General features: G+C 29.9%; 1 protein-coding gene across 4 annotated transcripts in view; it reads right to left on the reverse strand.

Annotated features, from left to right (window-relative positions):
• LOC111625970 (dipeptidyl peptidase 4-like) overlaps window positions 1–24699 on the reverse strand; it is a 251743-nt gene that overhangs the window by 66445 nt on the left and 160599 nt on the right. For 3 of the 4 annotated variants that reach the window (XM_023369229.1, XM_023369231.1, XM_023369232.1), the window contains 5 exons: window positions 24478–24596; window positions 23627–23750; window positions 5925–6077; window positions 5770–5849; window positions 5464–5690 (listed from right to left, as the gene is read on the reverse strand). In XM_023369229.1, the coding sequence (XP_023224997.1) occupies window positions 5464–5690; window positions 5770–5849; window positions 5925–6077; window positions 23627–23750; window positions 24478–24596 (703 nt within the window). The remainder of the gene's footprint in view (window positions 1–5463; window positions 5691–5769; window positions 5850–5924; window positions 6078–23626; window positions 23751–24477; window positions 24597–24699) is intronic. The other variant, XM_023369230.1, reaches the window with a different exon arrangement.

Consider the following 24699-nt stretch of genomic DNA (forward strand, 5'->3'; position numbering starts at 1 on the left):
CAACAAACTGAAATGAATTTCCTTTGTTGCTAGACAAATTTATTAACATCTGCACCTAATTTCAAGGGGGGGAGAAGTGCCCGGGATGGGTTCGAACGAGAGTTTAGACTAATTCATTATATTAGGAACTGGAAACGTTGTTGAGATGGGTTCTTACAATAGTTTAGACCAGATACATTCGCGAAAGTGGTCGCTTATTACAGGTGTTGTATGTTGTTTCGGACCAAAAATCGATGCCCGCGGTCGCGTTACACAGGTGGTCGTTTAATACAGGTAACTTATACGAAGACTCTAGGGATAAACTATTCCGTGCGGGAAATTTTTGCCCGTTTTGACAGGTGCCCGTCGAATGCAGGTGGTCGCCTAAGCAGTTTTCACTGTATATATATATATTTCTCCTGAAGTAAAATTACAATGTGAAAAAATATGACACATAATCATAAAATATATAATATTTGCTTCAAATTCACAGTTTACCTACCATTCCAACTTTTTATCAATAAAAAATAAATGTTTACTCAATGACATATATAAATTCCTAATTGATATTAAATTCTTTCATTTTATTATTAAATGGTTAAATGGAAATGTAATTGCTTGTCTAGAGACTCATTTATTTAATTTTACAAAAGGAAAATGAAAAGAAAAAAAAATTTATAGACTGCAATACAATTTTTCAAGTAACATTCTGGCCGTGGCCTCTTCTGCTGACAGATCTTACAGTTAAAAAAAATTTGTGTAGACCAGAACAAGTAATAATCTGAGTATGCTCGATCTGGAGAATATGGTTGGCATGATAGCACATCCCATCTAAGTTATAACAGTTTCTGACCAGTTACCAAACTTGTATGAAATTTGACATGATTGTGGTAAAACATTACACCTATTTTGTTGATCAATTCTTGCCGCCTTTTTTGTTTGATGATATTAGTCAATTTGTTTACTCAATGGCAGTACACTTTCGAATCAATTGTTAAATTGTCTGGTAAAAGCTCCAAAACAAAATTTCCTTAAAATCCCACCAAAGAGAGCATCTCTCTTTAAGAACATGTGGAACCCATATATCAAGCTTTGAAACAAAACCAATTTGTTTCAAGTAATCATANTTAAAATCCCACCAAAGAGAGCATCTCTCTTTAAGAACATGTGGAACCCATATATCAAGCTTTGAAACAAAACCAATTTGTTTCAAGTAATCATAAAGGTACTGATTGAAGAAAACTGCCGAATAACAACACGTGAAATCACTAAGAGATTAAATTTGTCATATTGAACTGTTTATTTTGTTTTCGTTGGCTTCAATTGGCCATCCAGAACGTGGTGCATCTTCAATATTGAAATTGCCAGAACGAAATTTTGTAAACCAGTTTTGGCACTGTCGTTCTGTTAATGCATCATCTCCATACACATCACATAATTTTTTTCTCACTTGAACAGCATTCTTACCTTTTCGGTCATAAAAGAGCAAAATATGCCGAAAATGCTGCTTTTGATCTTCCATATTTGATGGAACACAAAAAATAAACAATTGCACAAAATCAAACAAAATTTTTTACAAATAAGCCTTAAAATGCTAGCTGTCAAAATATATAATGATAATACGGTTTAGAATGAAAATAGCGGGAAAAATACGACTAATCCGTCTAGTGGTAAAAAAAATGAACTTACTTTCAGAACAACCTAATATTTTTATCTTCACATTTACCTACTTCCATTAATATTTACTATTTTTAAATTTAATTAAAACTTTATCTATTTGTTTGTGATGGAAATCCTTATTAATTAAAAGAAATTGAAACCAACTAGAATTAATCTATTTAATTAGTCACATCATAGAAAGCACATACTAAGGTATGTGCTTTCTATGAGAAATAAAATATTTTGTAAGAAAAGATCTTTTAATTATTATGAATATGAAATGCTAAAAAAATCGATTTTATTTCCTTAACAACAGGATCATTTGAACATCCTAAACCAAGCTGAGAAAATGTTTTATAAGTTAAAACATAATTATAAAATATTCAAGAAACATTGTTGTAAGCAGAAGATAAAATATTTAAATAGAAATAAATTATTTAAATTGATATCTCATAACAGTCATTAATAAATTTGTTGCTTTTTGTTTACTATTAATGCAAATAAAAATAAATAAATAAATATATATATATACAGTAAAACCTGTCTATGGCGACCACCCACGGTTCCTTCAAAAAGTGGTCTTTTAGACAGGTGGTCGTCCAATACAGGTGGTGCTGTAATACCTTATTTCCGTACGTATTTTGCGCACTTTTTATCCATTTCTACTAAGCAAAACTCGAGGTGAGCAAAAATAAGCGAATTTTTTCAACGGTATGGCTATATTGGTATTGTATTTTATTCTTATCGGATAACCCGATTTACAGGAGTCGTCATGATATTATAAGACAGATTTAACATCAATAAAGATTAATACAATATTCGCATTTTCTCGATTATAATGCACATTTTCTTTTTTCCGACTTAATTAATTCGACTCGGTTCTTTTCGTTCGCTTCTCAGTTACGTGTATTACGCCATCAATATACAAGCGCATTATATCTCTACATCACTTTGCTTTTGGTATTCGCTAGTTTAATCTTATTTTAACTTTAAAAATACTGTATTTTTTAATATTTAATATTTTCTTAATTAATTAAGTACAATAAGAAAATTATTAATTAATAATAAAACGATTTTATTATTTTTTCTCATTATACGATTTCATTACAATCGCGGAATCGAAAAAGGAAGTAAAACTGATTTTTGCATTAATGCGTTTATTGTTTTTTGAATATTTTGCCTGCGAAAATTACTTGGATATTATTTTTCTAAAAATATCGTGGAAATAAGGTAGGTTGATACAGAAACTATTTATCGCACGTGTACTGTATATGAGCTTCAAAATAAATAAATAAAAATAGATTTTATCAAACGATGAGATCAGCCGATTAATTGTATCGTGTACAATATTTTACACCCCCAAGGAAAATACTGTAGGTCTAGGGTAAAATAAATTTTGTTTTCCCACAGTTAAACTTCGCCGCTAATTGCTGTTGTGATAACTTTAATACGATCTTCTAACGACAGCACTTTGCATTTCGGACATTTTCCAACAAACTGAAATGAATTTCCTTTGTTGCTAGACAAATTTATTAACATCTGCACCTAATTTCAAGGGGGGGAGAAGTGCCCGGGATGGGTTCGAACGAGAGTTTAGACTAATTCATTATATTAGGAACTGGAAACGTTGTTGAGATGGGTTCTTACAATAGTTTAGACCAGATACATTCGCGAAAGTGGTCGCTTATTACAGGTGTTGTATGTTGTTTCGGACCAAAAATCGATGCCCGCGGTCGCGTTACACAGGTGGTCGTTTAATACAGGTAACTTATACGAAGACTCTAGGGATAAACTATTCCGTGCGGGAAATTTTTGCCCGTTTTGACAGGTGCCCGTCGAATGCAGGTGGTCGCCTAAGCAGTTTTCACTGTATATATATATATTTCTCCTGAAGTAAAATTACAATGTGAAAAAATATGACACATAATCATAAAATATATAATATTTGCTTCAAATTCACAGTTTACCTACCATTCCAACTTTTTATCAATAAAAAATAAATGTTTACTCAATGACATATATAAATTCCTAATTGATATTAAATTCTTTCATTTTATTATTAAATGGTTAAATGGAAATGTAATTGCTTGTCTAGAGACTCATTTATTTAATTTTACAAAAGGAAAATGAAAAGAAAAAAAAATTTATAGACTGCAATACAATTTTTCAAGTAACATTCTGGCCGTGGCCTCTTCTGCTGACAGATCATGTTTTAGTGGAATTTGATAGACCCCAGATTTTTCATTCATTTTTCATTCAATTTAAAAAATATTTTTAAATTGAATGAAAAATTAAATTTTTCAAGTAGATACACAATAATTCAACTAAAAAATTAAAAAAAACTTTAAATTTTTAATTTTATTTGTTAAATTAATGCAACTGTTGAGGAAGGTGTTTACATTTTTGTTCTGAAAACAATGATAAAAAATCATTCTAATTAAAAAAGATATTTAGGCATATTTATAAATTAAAAATTACAGTATTGTGATCATTATGCTAATGTGAATACGGGGGCGTAAGGCTCCCGCTCTATAGTCAGGATAAAAGGTCAAGCGAGTGTAAAGGGAGGTGATTGGGGTCGACGATAAGGTGAAGGGCGAGATCGAGTAAAGGAGTCTACCATCATTTTAACAAATATAAAAATAACAATTTATTAAAGAATAGGCAAATTGACAAAACTACACAAAGCTCTATACCGTCAGAGAGTTTCTATACGACAGAGAGAGTTTCACAGTGGTTTCATACCTCTGATAGCCGTCCACTTTGACGATTCTGAACGTGGATGCCTTTAAAATATCGATCCAAGGAATAATCCACAAATACGGCACAAATTATATCAAATCGCGACTTTCGCGCTCATTTAATTCGAGGTTCATCGGAGATCGGAATTTGGCTCGTGTGGAAGATTGGCGCGATGTTGTTAATCCTGCGTTCGGTAATAGACTCCCCTGAGAGGGGTAAGAACGGCCTTTTATCCGTTTTAGTGGGGAATTTCCACCACGTGATCGGATGTACATAGGGTAAAGGTTATAGATGTTCCAGGGATCTATAACAAATGACGACATTTAGATGCTAACTATCAACCTTTTTGCAAGATGAGATGCAAGTTCTGCAAAGAACAATGGATGTTGCTAGTTATGACCGGAAAGTTTACACAATCCCGGGCAAGATCGTTTCTCCCCTCTAGGGCGTTACATAAACACAAGTTTGATTGATTAACAATTTTGTTAATAAATGAGCGATATTTCCGTCACCAAAATTCCGGATCTCACACTAAGATATTTGTATCACATTGTAATTATTATGCTGTTTTAAAATGTTATAGTATTCAACTTCTGCTCTGGATTTTTATTAAGAGTTTTACATATATTTTATTGCTCCCACATATTTTACATTTATAAAATGCTGTTTTTGTTCTAATATTCTCTGTTTTCAAAAACACTTATCAAAACATTGAAATAATATGTTAGAAAGATGTTAAGAAAGGATAAGAAAAAAATAATTCTTTGGTATCACTTTTTTATTTTCTAATATACTATGTCTATGTTTTAATTGTATGATATCTTAAGATGATATAGATTAAAATAAACTGTTAAAGAGAAATTTAAGACAAAAAAATTTTTAATTTTAAATCAGACTTTTATAAAAATATTAAAAAATCTCAAATGCCATCTTTGATAATTAAACTTGTGAAATATTTTAAATCAATATCAATATATATATATATATATATATATATATATATAGAAAAATGTTTCTCAACATATAAAAATAATAAAAAACATACAATCACTTCAAGAACCATTTAAAATATAAATTACTTACCCAATACATTATTTTGTACAGTTCGAATTTCTATCCTTGGTATACCAGGGCCCAAACATTCCAATACATAATAATCAGTGGAAGGGCTAATTATTGCATTATTGTAAAGACATTTATCATTACCACAAGTCCAACATTTTGTGATTCTTGATGGCTGAAATCTTTGATCTAAAACAGAATATAAGTGCCTCTCTCCTGGTCTACCTTCTTTGGTTGATATATAATAACTATATATAAACAACAGAAAAGTTTCTTAAATACTAAATCAATAACATTAATGTTAACAATATTAATTTAACTACTTACACGCTTCTACTGATATCATGATAAGCTAATAATTTTGTAATATCATATTTGCCTTGAGTAAGAAAATCAATACGCCTGGTCTAAATTAAACAGATAGGAATTAACTTTAAATATAAATGCAAAATTTATTATTATTATTGGCTTGAAAAACTTACTACATTATGCACCACTGCAACATGTCGAAAATAACCAAAATTTCCTTCAGCAATGGGAAGTTTCAGGTACCATTTTCCTCCTGTTCTTGTCAGGATAGGTGCATCATATAAGTCAACCCAGCCCCTGCCACCTATTGCCTTCTGTTCTGAAACCTAATAAATACAATATAAATTAGTTTTTTATATATGTATCAATACAGTTGAACCCATTATACATTTTTCAAGAAAACTGAAAAAAATATTGTATATGTGAGAAAATATACAAATGAAACTACTTTTCAATTGCTTTCATAGTGAATACAGTTGTCACAAAAGTATAATTGAATTTGTATGTGTAATTCTTAAAAAGTTTTAATTTACTAAACATATAATGTATTTGAATAACATATAAAAGAAAACAAGTAAAATGGCAAAACCGTATTTGGGACAAGACTATGTCTCGGAGACTCACTACTAAGCAGAATCACTTTGATGCTAAAGGTGGGTCTCGTTCTGATTCTCCAATCTTCTTTGGTATCGCTGCTTTTGTGTGTGATTGTTCAAACTTCGCCAGCCACAACCACGAGGAGGTCCACCATGCATTTTTGATGAAATTAACCTATCCAATTTCGAAATTTCTCTCCGTTACGTGTCGGCCTGGATTGAATTTTTGTCGATGCATAATGAAAATTTCCCATTTTTGAAAAAAATAATCATGACTATTGAATTGTCTGAAATTATTTTTTATTTTGCATAAACAATATACAGTTTGACCCAATTATAACGTCATTGGATGTAACAACAACCCTAATATAACGTCAAATTTTATTAGTTCCATGATTTTACTATACTAGATAATGTTAAAAAACCTACTTGTAATGACATAAAACCCTGTTTTAATGTGATATTTGAAGCACTCCCAAATTTACAAAATTAGATTACAAATTTTATTTAACAAAGAAAATACTACGTGTTCAGTCCTAGGGTCAGAGTCCACTTCCTAGAACGACTGTGGATGGTACTCTCACCACCTGACTTCAGTTTGCTTGTTTGTAGAGAGAGTTGCCATTTTGTATTTTATTTTGACTCGGTTCTTGGTCCCCTGAGTACCTACAAGTCTGGTTTTAGTATGCAGGATGATTTGGGCACCTAATACTCTGTGCCAAATTGTAACTCGTGACATATACTCCTTCATACCTCTAAGCTGGTAACACAGCAGGCAGTATGATTTTATAAACAAGACATAGTCTTGTCAATAATAAACTTGTTCTAAAATTAAGTCATATATTTAAAATATTGGTCAAGTTCATTTTTGTTTGTTTGTTTTTATGTGGTATTGTAATACTGGTATGTGATAAGTCTATAAAATAAATGTAAATATCAATTGTCTCCAATCAAAACATTGGTTACATCAAAAATGAAGCCATTCTAAAGATTAGTTCACAATGACAGTAAAGAGTGAAAATGAATGGAAAACTGAAAAGCAAATTTTATTTGGTTAGCAAAACTGATTTACACTATAAAACATGGAGCTGATGGAGCAACTTATATAGCATCATTCACTATGTATTATTTGCTCTACTTTTAGCATTTGCATTTGCAGGCAATTCACTGTCAATGTGGACTAACCCAAATACTTTGCTTTTTTACTTTTTTTAATAATCACTTCAAATTTTCCATTGCATAAGTGAGGAAAAAGTGCTATTGGATGCCAAAAACTGTGTATAAATGCAAATCATATAAATGAAAAACATATAACTATACGCTGTAAGCTGGAATGAATTTAGCTGTGTAAGCTAAATTCATTTCAGCTTACAGACCGGTGTTTTTTTATGAGAAATGTATTAACAGGTTTGACTGTATAGTGGAACCTATAACTAATTAATCAATTATATTTATTTGAAAATTTTTTTTTAAATTTAAAATGGACTGTTCTCAGCTAATTTTAACATTAATGCTAAATGATACTGTAATGAATCAAACTATTTTTCAGCTACATTATTAATTAAATTTTCAAGCATGATACATTACAGTATTGTTGGCATTAATTAATAATGTCAGGATTCAGATATTTACATAATTTTAACATTAATTAACAAAATTCCCATCAAACAATAACTTTGTTTTAAAATATTCAATTTCAGCTGCAGGCGAAAGACGTCATTCATACAAGTGAGATAGACCTTTATATGTGCCTCAGACACAGGGACTTAGTGCGGGAATTGCAGAAGTTCACGCGGAGAATATTGTCGTGAAAGGGATACAAGTTATATCCTGGTATTGTAATCAAGTATACTAGGTTTAAGGCAAGAGCCTTTTGTATATATTTGTTATTTTATTTTATTTATTGTTATAATTGTACAAGATATACAAGATAAATTGAATAAAGAAAAGTCTCCCTTGTTATACGGATAGTGGGACAAGGGTGATGCTGATCCCCATTGGGGAAATGATGATTACCAAAATGAAAAAAAAAAAAAATACTTACAATTAACTATTGAAATTTGACATTTGTGAAAATTTTTATTTTAAATAAAATTTATTAAATATACCATAAAATAATGAATGTTTGGGGTTCGATTCCCCTATGAAATCGCTTGATGTTGTTGAAAATACGTCAGTCGGAATTTAAAATCCCTTTCTTTATTTACGAATATATACAGTAATGTACAATACAATGTATATACAGCTCAACATCAATCGAAATTTACAGTTGTTTGCACTGACCGCTTGTCCTAACATCCATTCCCAGTAGCTGTTGGTCAGAAAGTGGGTGACCAGTTCGAAGTTCACTTTTTCCCTTTCTTTGCGCCCTTTATCGTCCGAATTGGCCCACTGCCGACGTGCACCACAGTGCTCCCCCCAGTGACAACGATATAGCGATCAGAAGTACCAGGGGTTGAAGCAGACGTGATGTCCTGACCAGGTCATGGTGGTTAGTGCTTGCGTCGGTGTGACAGGATTGCTTGTGTTGTTGACCGGTGGAGTGGATGTATTGTTTGCAGTTGTATCGATGAATGCTGATTTCAGCCGATCTATGCTGATGACAGCTTCTCTGCCTTTTATTAGTATGGTGAAATGTTTATTGGATCGTGTAAGGACTTGATAAGGGCCATTGTAGGGAGCTTGTAGGGGTTTTTTCACAGAATCATTTCTAACGAATATGTGGGAGCATTCCATTATTGAGGGATGTAGAAAGGTGATAATTTTGTCGTGTGCAGACATTTGGACTGGCGAAAAATTGTTCATAATATTGCAGAGGCGCTGAAGGAAGATGGGTGGCTCAAGGCAGTTATTATTTGTCAGTTGTATGAAGTCAGCAGGTAAACATAGAGTGGCTCTATATACCAAGTGCCCCCGACGTCAGGTTTAAACGTGGAATGGAGTCTGAGCAGAACTGTAAGGAGGCTTTCTGTCCAACGGTTGTGGTCACTGCATCGTAGGGCTTGTTTGAGTGTGTGGTGAAATCGCTCTATCAGCCCATTTGATGATGGGTGATAGGGGGTTGTGCAGATTCGTCTGATTCCAAGGAGGGCAGTGGGTGACATGAAGAGTTGGGACTGAAACTGTTGCCCCTGGTCAGTTGTTATAATGGAAGGAACTCCGAATCGAGCTACCCAAGTTGATATTAATGTTTTCGCTACCGTTTCTGCCGTTATGTCCGGGATTGGTGTAGCCTCCGGCCAGCGTGTAAATCGGTCGACACATGTAAGGAGGTACACGAATCCTTCTGATGGGGGAAGTGATCCCACGATGTCCATGTGTATGTGGTCGAACCATTGCTTGGGTAGGTCGAACTGTTTCAGTGGGCTTCAAATGTGGCAGTTGATTTTATTCCGCTGACAAGTGATACATGTTCTGCACCATTGATGGTATCCTTGAGCATGGCTGGCCATACAAAGCGTTCCTGAATTAGTTTCCTGGTTGCACGAGTGCCTGGGTGGGAGAGATTGTGGACAGAATTGAAGACTTCACGGTGAAAGTTAATCGGAATATATGGTCGTATCCTATTATTTGATCTATCACACATGATTTGTAGTTTGGAATTGAGAGTGAGAGGTTGTAGCTGTAAGGAAGATTGTTGGGTAGATTGTAGTTTTTTAAGTTCTTCATCGTTGTTTTGTTCCTGTGCTATTGCAGTAAAGTCTAAGGAAGAAGGTAGCTGGATATTTGGTTATGTCGGTGGAAACGTTAGTGATGGCGAACTGGGCTTCAAGTTGGGCAAACCAGAGAGTGGGATTGTTCTTCCAAAATGGAGGTGGCTTGACTGCCACTCGAGAGATTTGCGGAACACCAGCTGACTCCATTATATCAGTTGACGAAATTTTCGAGAATAAAGATATAAAATTGTTACTGACCTTCTTAAATTACAGGAAATAATTAAGTTTCATTTTTCTGATCTTGTGATTGTATGATGGAGATGGATTATCCTTGTGAGGCACATGTCTTCTTTGTTCGGGTCACCAGTTTTGGGGTTCAATCCCCCTATGAAATTGCTCGATGTTGTTGAAAATACGTCAGTTGGAATTTAATATCTCTTTCTTTATTTACGAATACAGTGGTGCCTCGTATAACGTACGCCTCGAATAACGGACGCTGCGAATAACGGACTTTCTGTTTGGCTGTTACCTGACTCGAGCAACGGACTGGTTGCGGACAACGGACTTTCCGTTCGGCAGTTACGTGATGCAACCAATGGACTTTCTACGAACAAGTGCGAATGATGTTTCCACTCTTTTGCCGTTTCCAATGACAATATGTTATTTTTATAGTATATTAGTGTTATTAGAATATATTATCAGTATATCTGAAGTACAGAGCGTTGGATTAGGCTTGCTTCCTTGTTTATTAGGTACATCAACACAGTGCAGGGTATTTACATTTATTCAAGTGTTGTGCAAATCAATGTTTCTAAAACAACAGAAAAGTGATTTCAATTGAAACAATGCAAGAAATCATCAGAAGGAGTGAAAGTTGACAAAAACTTCCTTGTCGAATGGGGAGAGGTTCAGGAGTTTACCAACACTCATTATCCAAACAGAGCTGAGGCCAACAGGATCAATGATCTCTACAATGACACTCTTGCCCGTCATTTCCAACAGGTGTTGAAGAAGAGAGAGAAACAGATCACCTTGGACATGTTTTTCAAGAAGCCAGCTACCAAAAAACAAAGGATGGAACAAGAGGAGTTGACCCTGCCAGCTCCAGTAGCCTCTCCTGAATCTGAATCCGATTAAAAAACAATAAAAAAAAGACCCGCTGCAATGTGTAAAAAGTCTGTATCTGTATGAATGTGTGAAGAAAGTGTTCCACCACCTCCTCCTCACAACATCTGACTACCCGGCATAATTGGTGACTGCTCCATTTTCGTTTTTTTATGGTACAGTACGGTTATTTTATGCTGTGGAACGAATTATATGTTTTAACATGTATTTCTATGGGAAAATGTGTTTCGTATAACGGACTATTCACTTAACGGACGTGCACCTGGAACGGATTAAGTACGTTATACGAGGCACCACTGTATATACAGTAATGTACATTACAATGTATATACAGCTCGACATTGATCAAAGGTTACAGTTGTTTGCACTGACCGCTTGTCCTAACGTCCATTCCCAGTAGCTGTTGGTCAGAAAGTGGGTGACCAGTTCAAAGTTCACTTTTTCCCTTTCTTTGCGCCCTCTATTGTCCGAATCGGTCCGTTGCCGACGGGCGCCACAAATGCAATATCACATTAATTCATGTTAACTATATACATGTATATATAATGTATAGTCATAAGCATAGAACATTTTTAAGTTACAAAAATTAAATATAGTTTTACATATTTATGTTATCACAAGCTAAAAATATTAAAAATTAAAAATTTTTCTTTTAACATTTCTGGAACTGACATTTTTTTCATGCCATGTTTCTGTGGACTAATCTTTGTTGACGTTTTTAAAAATCACATGCATTTGAAAACAAATAACTTTATGGTTTTTATTATTAATTTATATTAAAGATCATTTTTTCCTGTTTAAGTTGCTATGTATTAAGTAAGGATTTGTTGATATAAGTTTGATTATAGATAATTTGAATTTAAGTAAACAAATAAAAAAAAGTAATGTTTTTCAGCCTTTTTTTTATAATTTCACCATTTGAAAAATTTGCATTCAATTCTGATTTGGTAATGGTTTATTTTCATTCTATTGATTGTTTTCTACTATCTGATAAAGATTTATGATGATGTGTGCAACAGAATTTTAGGTTTTGGTTTTGTTTATATGCTATCCTGGTGAATATGCAAATTAGCACTACACAAAAAAAAAAATGTATTAAGCTACAATAATTATGTTTTTGTTTATTTGTATTTATATTTTAAAAGAACTAAACATTAAATTATTTAATAATAATAGTAATAACTGCAACAAAAAAGTCAGAAAAACTATTTGTTGTGAAAAATTTGATAAAAATTGAAAAACTTAAAATTTATTGTTCAAACAACTCTAGTAAAACCCAATACATTATAATAATAAAGCCGACCATAGCCATATGCCATAAGGCTATATAACGGCTATATTAATAAAAAATTACCAAACAATTTGACCCTAGAAGGAAGCATTACGCACCATCTCATAATAAATTTAATAATTATAATTTAGATTACACTGAAAGAAAAGAATCAGCCCAGAGCAGGACTCAAGTGGTAATTTATTATTAATACAGCCATTATATAGCCCAATGGCATATGGCAGTGGCTGACTTTATAACTTATTATTATTATTTAGAAAAACTTATTTTATTTTAAATCTTGTCAACAGATGGAGCTAGGTAGTATATTATCTAACCAAATGTTATGTTCTTGGAAATATGAGTAGACATGTTTAAAACAAAAGTAAACAAACACATGTTTACCTTTGCTATACTATAGAATGTATTTAAAGTGAATTTCAATGTAAAATTGTTTTTGATCGAATCTATTTTAAGTAAAGTACATGTTTTTAACTATAATTACATGTTCAACATGTAACTGGTAGGGTGGTGCACCATAATGCATAAAAAACAGCTTTGTATACAACCAAAGTTTTTTCACTTATTGGGCTGCAATCTCAAAAATAGAGTTAAACAGAACAAAGTTGAGACTAGATATGGAAGGTTTATGAGATAGAGGTCCTGAGGTAATATATGAACTTCTAATCTGGACCAGAAGTCACATGATTTCAATTCAAAAATTTTCTCCAGAATGGAGTTAACAAGAGTCATACTGATCATCTATCAAGAAAAGTATGATGTACAGGGGCAAGAGCATATATTTTAATTTAAATTTAATTAATTAAAAATATGATAAAAAAACTACAGCCCAGCATTGTTGAAAAATTAGAAAACATTAATATCTACTCTAATTTATGTAAAAATTGTTATGTTATGTTGGCTCTACAAAGAAGTTTCTTTCAGATAACATTATAGTCTTCTGATATAAAAAATAAGATATTTTTTATATTGGTGACTTTTACAATGGTTGAATAAAGTTCAAATACTTTAATCTTTTCGTTCTTTATTTAACATTATTTGTATCCTTCTTGATCTAATGTGTAAATCTTTCAGTTTCTTTTTTTTTTCTCTAGAAAAAGAGAGAGAAATTTCCAATGATTTATAGTTAAATAAATCATTATTTGAAATCATACAAAGTTACACAACACAGTAATATATAACATCAATAATTCATTTTATCATTTGTCATACTTCTTGAAATTGTAAAAATTCTCTTGAATACACCTTTCATTTTTATCTAATATATTTTCTGTATTTTTTCCTTAAAGCTATACACGAAAACAATTCCTTATTAATTCTGTCACTAAATTGATCCATCTGATAAATTGATTTTAACAATATCAAATTTTTTAAATATCAAATATATATAGAATAATAACTATAGTATACCTTCGTTAAGATGAGCTTAAACAGACCAGAAAAAATGAATGTGTATACTGAGAAATACATTATCCAAGTCACAACATTAAAACATCATCCCATTTTATATATATATATCATTATATATATCATAACATATCATAAATATATATATATATATATATNTAGGATATTATTAATTCAATTTGCTTCTAAAGAATAAAAATCTTAAGGAAAATTTCAAAATAAATATCTTCATTCCCTGATATATAAGAACCCAAATTAAATTACCAGAAAAGTTCTAAGATTTTATATTTCCATTATCATTACATATTAAATGTATAAATAATAAAAGATTTCACATTTACAATCAGAAATTCATAATTATTTCTTAGCTATATAATGCATTGTTTCTACTAAAATCTTTAATAAATTATTTATTTTATTTGTTTTAAAGTATACTTAATTAAATTTATGACTTTCTTTCATTTTTAATTTCAAAATTTTGAAAATTTGTGTTCTAATCATTTAATGCAAATAAGTTTAAAATACAGTAATATCTCATACTTCAAATGTTTCAGATTTCATATACTAAATTTGAGAGAAATTTGACCTGGAGTTCAAACAATGCCTCTATGTTCAAACTGAATGCACAATGAAAAATTGCACTCACAGTCAGTGTAAATACACTATACGTGTATGTTTTTAGTGCTTTTTTCATTTTATTTTTATTGTTTGGTTATATATATAACTCCTACCTATTAATTCTGGCAATATAAATAAATATTTTTTATTTTTCAATATTTTTTTCAATAAGATTTTTCGTTTATGACACCAAGTTGATTTATCATTCATATTCGAGGAATAAATTAACCACTTTGTTAGTATATTTACATACAAATATTTTCATAGTAAATATGCATAAATATATATCTGGCAATGAAAACAAAAAAACTCATATCACATTTTAACCTTCTTTATAGTTTGTTCTATAATGCCCAATCAATGTGTCATTCTTATTTCCAATGTCCACTAATCAATTATAATAATTACTTACTACAGGAATGTTCATATCTGACAAAACATAACGGACAACATTATATGAGTTATATAGTATATGGCACCAGTTGTTTGACTGCCAACTACAGATAATTTGAAATTGGCAGTCAATGGTGTTAATCATGGCATCCAAGAAGAGTGGAAGCAACAAAGCCTAAAAGGAAGGTTTTTGTATCAGTGATTGAGGTAAAAAAGGAACTTATTGCAAATCATGAAGGTAGTACATGTGTAGCAAATCTGGTGGCCATGTTTAATTAATATGCCAAAGTTTATGGTGTGCACCATTCTTAAGAACAAAGAAGAGATAAAAGTAGCAAATGTAGCTAAAGGTAAGAAAATCTCCAGCAGATGAAAAAATTCTTTTAGAGTGGATAAATGAGAAGCAATTGGCTGGTGATATCATCTCCAACAGAATTATTCATGAGAAAGCCAAAGTAGCAACATAGTGCTCTTAAGAAATGGGGCATCATCACTTTTCACTAAACAATGTGCAGTAAATAAAATCTTCATTTTATTATGCAGCATTTATATATTTTATTTATTGTTCAAGGCATTTAAGTGTGCTATTTTTACTTTAAGTTATGTGTATTTCCTTTTTAAGTTTATTGAAATGGATATTGTTGAGTCTGGAAAAAGGTTAATTCACTTTCCATTACTTCTATTGGGAAAAATTGATTTGGACTTTGAATACCCTAACCAAATGAAATATTTTCAAAATAAGAGGCACCACTGTATAAACTTGTTTGCATTAAATATACTATAATTTTAATTCAGCAATCTATATTCCAAATTTATTAAAATCCATATAATTACTGTTCATTTGTTCATTTCTTACTAATAAGTACTGCATGTCCTAATAATTTCAATAATAAATGATGCCAAAGATTTCTAACAACACATAATTACAAAATGGACATATACAACATCTATAACAAAAAGTCTCAAGATTCCAGCAACATTTATTACAAATAAATATTTTCAATCATCTTTGTATTTTTATACAAATCTGTAAAATAAGATTAAATAATCTTACTAAGCAATCATTTTAAACCGTATTTGTGTAATCTTCCACTTGAGAGCAAATAAATCTAAATACTTTGACAAAAAATGTTTATATCCATTTTTTCTATATAATTTCTACTACTATATCAATCTCATCTATCATGCAAATCATGTAGATATTTTCAAACAGACTGAAAAAAAATACTGAAAAAAAGTTAGTGTATCAAAAACTATTCAGAATAAGTATTCTGAATAGTTTTTGATCAAAAACTATTCAGATACTTTTATACAGTCTATTAGGATCATTTTAAACATGTGTAAACATTTCGTAACAGAACTATTTGAATATCAATCATTTTTTTTCTATCTTTAAATTGCTGTCAAATATTTACATAATTGTTATCTTGTTTCTTTTACTCTTTGCAATTATTTGTTTTTAACTTTTTTAAAAATTCTTTTTCCTTATTTTTCTTGTGTATTTTTCTAAAATTAATATTGTTCTCTTGTCATTTAATATCTTTATTCAAATATGCATAATATAAATATACTTATGAATATTGACTAATTTAATATATTACTATCAATTTCATTCAAAAACTTATAAATGTTTTTTTCATAAACAATATTAATCACTTTCACAAACTTTTTAATTTATCAAAATACTGAAATTAAATGAAGAGAGAAAGTGTAATGTTATAAAACGTTTCTTAAAATGCCAATAATCTATACGTATATAAAATTGAATTTGCATCTGCCTATCTGTCTGAATATCACTTGAGAACAGCAGAATCCTTCTCAGACCACAGAATGTATTTAAAAGTATATTTCAATGTAAAATTGTTCTTGATCAAATCTATTGTAAGTACAGTACATATTTTTTCCCCATATATTCATTTTTATATGAGCATATTACTTAATATATCATTTTCCTAAACGATATATTAAGTAAATAATTCCAGATACTTCAGCTAGTAATACAACTGAAATACATTAAATTAAAATTAAAAAATGCATATATCAACTAAATAAACCCTACATGCTTAAAATACTTAAAATAAATATATTTCAATATAGTTTTGCCATCCAGGTTTTTACTGTTTACATTCATGTTTACTATAAATATATTTCTATCAATTTCATTCCATATTATCTTAATGGCATGGATATTTTGATATGAAAAAATAAGTTGTGAAAATGTGGAAAAGATTATTAATATAGTTCCTTTTAAGAACACAGTTAACACTTTATATTATATTGATGATATGAAAAGTTCTTTCATTTCATTGGAATATAAAAAAGTATAGACAAAACTCATTTTAGAAAATTTCAACCAATGTGGAAAAAAAAATCTTTTATGTACATAACTTATTTTAACAATAGAATTTGAAATAATAAAAATAAAATAGTTTGAATTTAAGAAGTTTGATTTTTATTTCATAATATGAAATTTTTACTCATTAAATGAAATATCTATAAAAATAATTCAAACATATTTTTCAAAATAACTAAATCATTTTCTATTTTTCTAACAATTGAAAATGTCTTTAACTCGCAATCTGCTGAGGATATACTGTGCTTGATTTATTGTCAAAACCGACATCAATTGATCAATCATAAAAAAGAAACAGACTCAAATACAGAAATCCATACTTTTTATTGCCAGATATGTTTTCAAACATTTCTGGTAATAACTATTTCTACATTTATTGTTGCTAAAAGTATGAAACTAAATTTAAACATTTCAAAAGTTTACTTTTTTCAACATTCCAAACGTTCCAAAAGTTAACTATAGAGAACTTTTAAATATTAAAAAAATATTTAAATATTCTCTACAGAAATTCTCAAATGTATTCAAATTGGAAGCTGTTATTCTAAAAAATACAAAAATGAATAATAAAATAATACAAACTTCTTTATGTTTAAAATAAAATTTATTTATTTTAAATATAACTAAAATACTACACAAATGTGAGTCCGAAAGCAGGCCAATAACGACTTTTTAAAAGAGTCAATTTTCGTAGTGCGAAAGAGCGAACTTAAAGATCGGATTTAAACAATGAACCTTTTGTCTTGTTAAAAGATTTTAAACAATAGATAGAGTAAAGTCGAGGAAAACGAGGTTGGAGAGGAGTCGTGTTCCGACGCGACGTTGAACTCTCCCGCGCCCTTCCTGGAGTTTCGAATTGTCACCATGTGACGAGGAGAGACCAATGGAGAGGCGACCGCGGTGGAAAAATTGATAAAACCGCGTTTTCGGGAACTTTACGGAGTCTTGGGTTTTGGTGCGTAGCGCTACCCTGCTGGGATTTGGTGCTCACGACAGAGACACAACGAAGGCTCTTTCGACGCCCTAGGAGCTGGTTTCGACAACCCGTTCTGTCCAGAATCGCCGAGGTTCAACTCGTTAACCGAGGACATCGCGACAAGTGCTGGTGCGTGCTCCGGGGACATCGTTCTCTGCGTCCGACGTGCGAAACACCCAAGGACCGACCGAACTGTCGAACTTTTCCGTGTTGTTTGGGAACTGTTTTAGTAACCCATCGTGGGATAGGCGTTCGCCTGACTTCTTGAATTGTTGTAAGAACAATTTATGTATATTATTAAACGGTTTTATATGGTAAACCTGTCTCGGTGAGTCATTCCGTGTCCACACGACAGAATTAACCGCTCGGCTGTCGAAAACACCTCACCCCTAATCGGCTGGCCTCACACAAAAATTATAACTAAAATAATGCAATTCAGTAATTTAAAAAAATTTGCATTTTTTCAAGCATTATTAGGAAAAATTAAGAATGAAGAATGGGTGCATACCTCCAAGATTAAAGAAAAGTTATTATAATAGTATTTCCTAAGAAAAAAATTCTCTCTGGAAATTAGAGAAATAAATTCTATACTTGAAAAATTTTTTAGAGCTACTACAGTATATTCAAAAGAATCAGAGAAGCAAACAATTGATAGAATACATACATGAGGAATGGATAGGATTTGGAATCAACAGATTATTATAAAAATGTGATTTATGTACAAAGAACCTAACAGAACAATGTGAAGAATATAGGAGAACATTATTTTTAAATTTATTGATTTTTAAAGAACTTCAATTCAATACATCAAGAATCACTTTGAATCATTATACATGTCATGATTCAGAATGACTGCACAGAAAAATTTGAAAAACTATTAACTTTTATAATAATAAAACATTTTTAAACAATTTTAAAAACATCACCTTATCTAACATATTTTTATAAAACAAAGCAATAAACAGGTGTTAGATAAAAGGATATATTTTTTTCCTTTGTTTATTACTGCTATTGATTGGCTAATAAAAAAAACACAAGACCACAGCTGTCAGAATATTTAAATAATCTGAATTATGCAGATAATACTTGTTTAATTGTTAATAACTACAAAAATATGTGGAAAAACAAATACTCTGTGTTACTAAACATTGCAGACAGGGCTGAAAATTAGCAACATGAAAACAAAGACTACGAAATTCCACGATAGCAATGATTTGTTAATCTGTTAATAATTTCATAATTGAAGATATACTGAATTAAATTACTTAAGCAATTTATTGAACAAAGGGAAGCATTATAGGTAAATTTGTAAAAGAATAAGAACAGCTTTTGGTCCAATTTTTAGATAGCTGAATTCATAATTCTTCAGATTAGAATTTAAATTAAAATTGAAAATATCAATTCTGTTATTATATCCATTCTCCTATAGTGCACTTAGACTTTGCTTCGGTTATTTTTTAATTTCTTCAAAGTTAAATACCTAATGTCACTAACTCTTGATCTAATATATTTACACAGGGGTAATTTTAGAGGTATACAAATTTAAAATGAAATAAAACACATAAAAATAATGTTAATGGCCATGGTGTTGGCTTTATTTAAAAGATAATTTTATGCCATTAGTGTTTAAACATGATTTTGGGCATATGGGTGCCATGGCTGGCTCGAATGAAGCACAATCAGGAAGAACAATTTTCGACCACTTTATCGAGCAACTGGGGCCATAAATCGGCAATAACACGGCGAATATTGACTTCCAAGTGGTCCAACGTCTGTGGTTTATCGGTGTAGACTAGTAACTTCACATATCCTCAAAGAAATTAATCCATAGGTGAGAGATCACATGATCGTGGAGGCCTGTTCACAGGTCCATTACACAAAATTATGTGCTCATCAAATGTTTCCTGCAATAAATTGATGGTGTCGCACGCTGTGTGGCATGTTGTGCTATCTTGTTGAAACCAAAGCTCTGCCACATCAATACCATTCAACTGAGGAATGAAGAAGTCAGCAATCATGGCTCCAAAAGCACTCTCCATTGATGGTAACATTCTGGCCGGCATCATCTATATATAGGGAAATTTGGGCCTATGATTCCACCTGCTCATAAAGCACACCAAACAGTGACTTTTAATGAATGTAAGTTACTCAACATTTGCTGTGTTATTGCCAATGTCCGGCCCCAGTTGCTCGATAAAGTGGTAGAAAATTGTTCTTCCTGATTATGCTTCATTTGAGCCAGCCATGGCACCCATATGACCGAAATCATGTTTAAACACTAATGGCATAAAATTATCTTTTAAATAAAGCCAACACCATGGCCATTAACATTATTTTTACGTGTTTTATTTCATTTTAAATTTGTATACCTCTAAAAAAAAACACCCTATATTTGATTACATAATTGATTAGACTGTTTTTATATAAATTCACAAAATAATATTCTAATATATTACTCACTGTATGATCTTTACTATTTTAATAACGTTAGAAGTGTTTGTATAATATATTATTTGAGACTTATTAGGCTTTTTAAAATATTTTATAAAACAATTCCTTTTTCTTACTATATACAGTAATAATTATATATACATATAGTAATATTGTTTAAATAATAATGATAACTTTCTGAAAATGGAATTGATTAGAAAAATATTTAAAGCTAATAGTTATATAATTTCCTTGAATCAATTGAAAGGATCTTTCCATTTGTATATAGTTTACATAGCTATTTACTAAAATATTTCAATCATTAAAAACTAATTTTATTAATATTTTAATATAGTAATAAAAAATTAAATAAAAATTTATATCATTAGCTATTAGAACTCATATCTCTTGATTCATAAAACTATTCTCAACTAATTTTCCATTAAATTGATTAACATGTATTACAGCACAAAGTTTAACAATTTCCTGTTGATAGGCATAACAAAAAATTTGAATTGTAATAGAATTTTCTTACTTTTATAATGATAGTAACTTTAAATTGTTATAAGCAGATTACTCATAAATTATGGAGATGACATGGATAATTATGAAAAGTTTGTTTTTAGAATTTATATGTAATACATTGATGTTCTATATTACATACCTACTGCAAATGCATGTTTTTGCTAAATCTAATGTTAATGAGTATAATAACTTAAGTAGTAGTTATGAAATGTTGAACAAGAATTGGATCATCATTCATGTTGTACATTTATATCATCTGCTGACTTAAATGAAAGACAAATAGCAAACTGCTTTTTTTGATGTTAGCTACTGCTATGTACTGTTCAAACTTGTAAATATTATATTGACAATTTAATTATGCAGTATGCCAAAAACTTATGAGTTGATACCCTAAAAAGAAGAAATATATTAAAGTTTAACACAAGGAAAATCTGAATTACTCAGGGCCTGAACTGTTCCAGTTTCACTGTTATTCATAACATTGAAAAGCTTCATGGCCACACATTTTCCAAATATTTTTTGCCATTTGAGCCAAAAATGATTTACTACATCTCAGGATTTAAAAATGGAGTAGAAGACATCAACAAGAATGGTTACAAGTTCATGTGTTGTTCATAAGAAGCTTTGTGAAGCAGTAATTTTTGCACATAAGAATGAAAAGAAACCATTACTAATACCCAGAATGAAAAAATCAAAATTGGGGTATGGACCAAAAATAATTGCAATTGAACAATGGAACAATGGTAGTATGCCATATTTTCAGATGAGAACAGTGTTTCATTATCCAGTGACCAGCCAAACTGATACATTGCAAAGTGGATGATAAATATTACTCAGAATGTCTCATAAGATTCAAAGAATATGCTCTTTCATTAATGGTTTGGAATTCAATCATTTGCAATCACAATGAAAGGTTTTTTGTAGATAACACAATGAATTTGTAGATAGTATCAGTATTAGACATTATGTTGTCAACACAGTCAGAGATGCATTCGAATTGGAGCCATACAATTTCCACAAGATCTTGTCACACATCTAGACAGGTAAGTGTACATTTATGGTTTCGATAGTATTCACTACCTTTAAAATACTATATTATTACTGACATTTTGATCTTTCAGATGCAAAGGATGTTCTCAGAACTGGGAATCAAGTACTGAATTGGACTGAAAATTCATCAGATCTCAATTCAATTAAAAATATATAATATCTCACAGCTCTTGAAGTTCAAAAAGAACTGCCTTCAACAGAATGAGAGCTATGTTTGTATATGGCACTATAATACTGAATAAAATCACATCATATATACATTAATGTATTTGTTATCCATTCACAAATATTTTATCTAAATTTTTCAAGTGTATCTTCAAAACAGATTTCTATATTTTTCAAGTATCACATTGTATATGTCTATCATAAATTTCAGTAAAACAAACTTTGCAGTTATTTTTCTTCTATATTTATTACTACTTATTGCTAATATATCATCCCCATCATAGATTATACCTACATTATTTACATTTTGCTGATTCATATAAACTAACAGGCATGCATTATTTCAGAATGCTATGACAATGACTCATGAGAAAGCAGTTTAAAAAAATATAATTACTTGAATATTAAATCTTAATTAAAAAAAAGAGAACTTATACAAATAAATTTCCTAGATATAATAATAATAATAACAAGAAATGAATGTTTTTAAAATAAAAATTGATAAAAAGATAAACATTAATATCACATATTCTAATAAAATTTTGTAACTTTTTAAGCAAAATATAGTAGTGTTTAGTGATCAATGAATTATAGAAATTATTCATTAAACTCATTTTGGAAATCAGTTGATAATAAACAAAAATAAATAATACATCAGCAGAGTAAGATGCATGGAATTTGTGAGAAAATTATGAAATTTATTTAAGTAGATATAAATGATAATATATATAATATTAAGGCATAAATGAAAAACAAAATAAATTCTTATACTTATATCATTACTATTTTTTACACAATATGAATATAATGTATAAAAGTATCCTTAAATTCAAGAAGTGTGAAATAACTATATAAATAAATCAAATAAAGACAGCAGACAGCATCAATGAGAGCATATTTAACATTAAAATATCAAATAGAGTTAAGTTATCCAGTGGAACAAACTAAGATTTGTAAAATGATAATATCTAGAAATCCATAATAATATCCATTAATTATTATTATTATTATTTTTATTTTTATACAAATCTTAATATAATAAGGACCTGTACTATAAGAAAGATGGTGATGTATTATCATATCAATTTGCATTTATTCAATCTACCTTTTACTCATCTTTCATTAATTCTAGTTAAATTTATGGAAATATTTAAATAGCTATCTGATTAAAGTTTTCAGAATTTATGAATAAATGAAATTAACTCATTTTGTTATGTGTATATTATATTCATTTAATAAATTTGTAAGAATGTTCAGAAATATAAAACATTATTTTTAATTTATAATACTTACAACACTACAATACCAGAGAGTTCCAGTACATAATGTGAATAAAGAATAATTCTGTGATCTTGTCATCCATACAACTGCTAATGACTGACTATCAATCCATGTAACAGTAGTAAAGTAATGGTCCCTAAACAGAAAAATAAATGTCATGTATCATGATTCTAAAATAGCAACAAAAAAATTAATTTACAATAATCAATATTTTAAAATGTATTTATTTACAAATTTAATAATGCAAGCAAAAAATAAGAAACAAAGAAAATTTAATTTTTAAAAATGTTTTAATATTGTCACTTTAAAGCATGCAATAATTCAAACATGCTCTAATTCAAATTCTTTAAAAGCTCTCTCTTTTATATATTTTAATATTTCCTTTCAAATTATTTACACTGAAAAATTTTCTGCTTCCAGTTCTACATATAAACAGATTTTTTTATAAAAATTAAAAAAAAAATAAAATAGAAATATGGTTTGTTTACAGAAAATTGATTTGTTTGAATATTTGAATATTTTTGTATGTATATATATTTCTCCTGAGATACTCTGTATTTCTGATTGTTAATATTACAATTGTATATTTTTTTCCAAAGTAAAATTTTTCTGTATGTCAACAATGAATACAATAGTTTATACTACTATGAATGAATATTGAACAGACTAAAACTTATATATTACAACAATTTTGAACAAATATTTTTGGTTTAGTATTATACATATATTTTTTTAAACCAGAAAAAAAGGATGATTTCTATTCTTTCAAATAATGATGTAAATTTTATTGTTGTTAAGAAGAAATTATTAAGAAGAAGTTTAAAGGACTGACAAAATTAAGCACAAGGCTTCTGACCACAAACCACACATGCACTAACTGGTCTTGGACTTCACGTGGTGGCTTCACATCTCTTGGTATAATTTTATTAGTATTCCTGAGATCTGCAACCCATAATGATACTGTAGGATTTTCTCTGCCAGCCTGAAAACAGAAATATTTCAAACTCTTTATTTGAAAATATGTAACTTATATATCACCAAGCTAGCATTATTATTATTATTATATAAAAATTATATTTTTTTAT

Source organism: Centruroides sculpturatus, unplaced genomic scaffold, assembly GCF_000671375.1.
Source record: "Centruroides sculpturatus isolate CEXI.00-Female unplaced genomic scaffold, Cexi_2.0 scaffold63, whole genome shotgun sequence".
Taxonomy (NCBI): Eukaryota; Metazoa; Arthropoda; class Arachnida; order Scorpiones; family Buthidae; genus Centruroides; species Centruroides sculpturatus.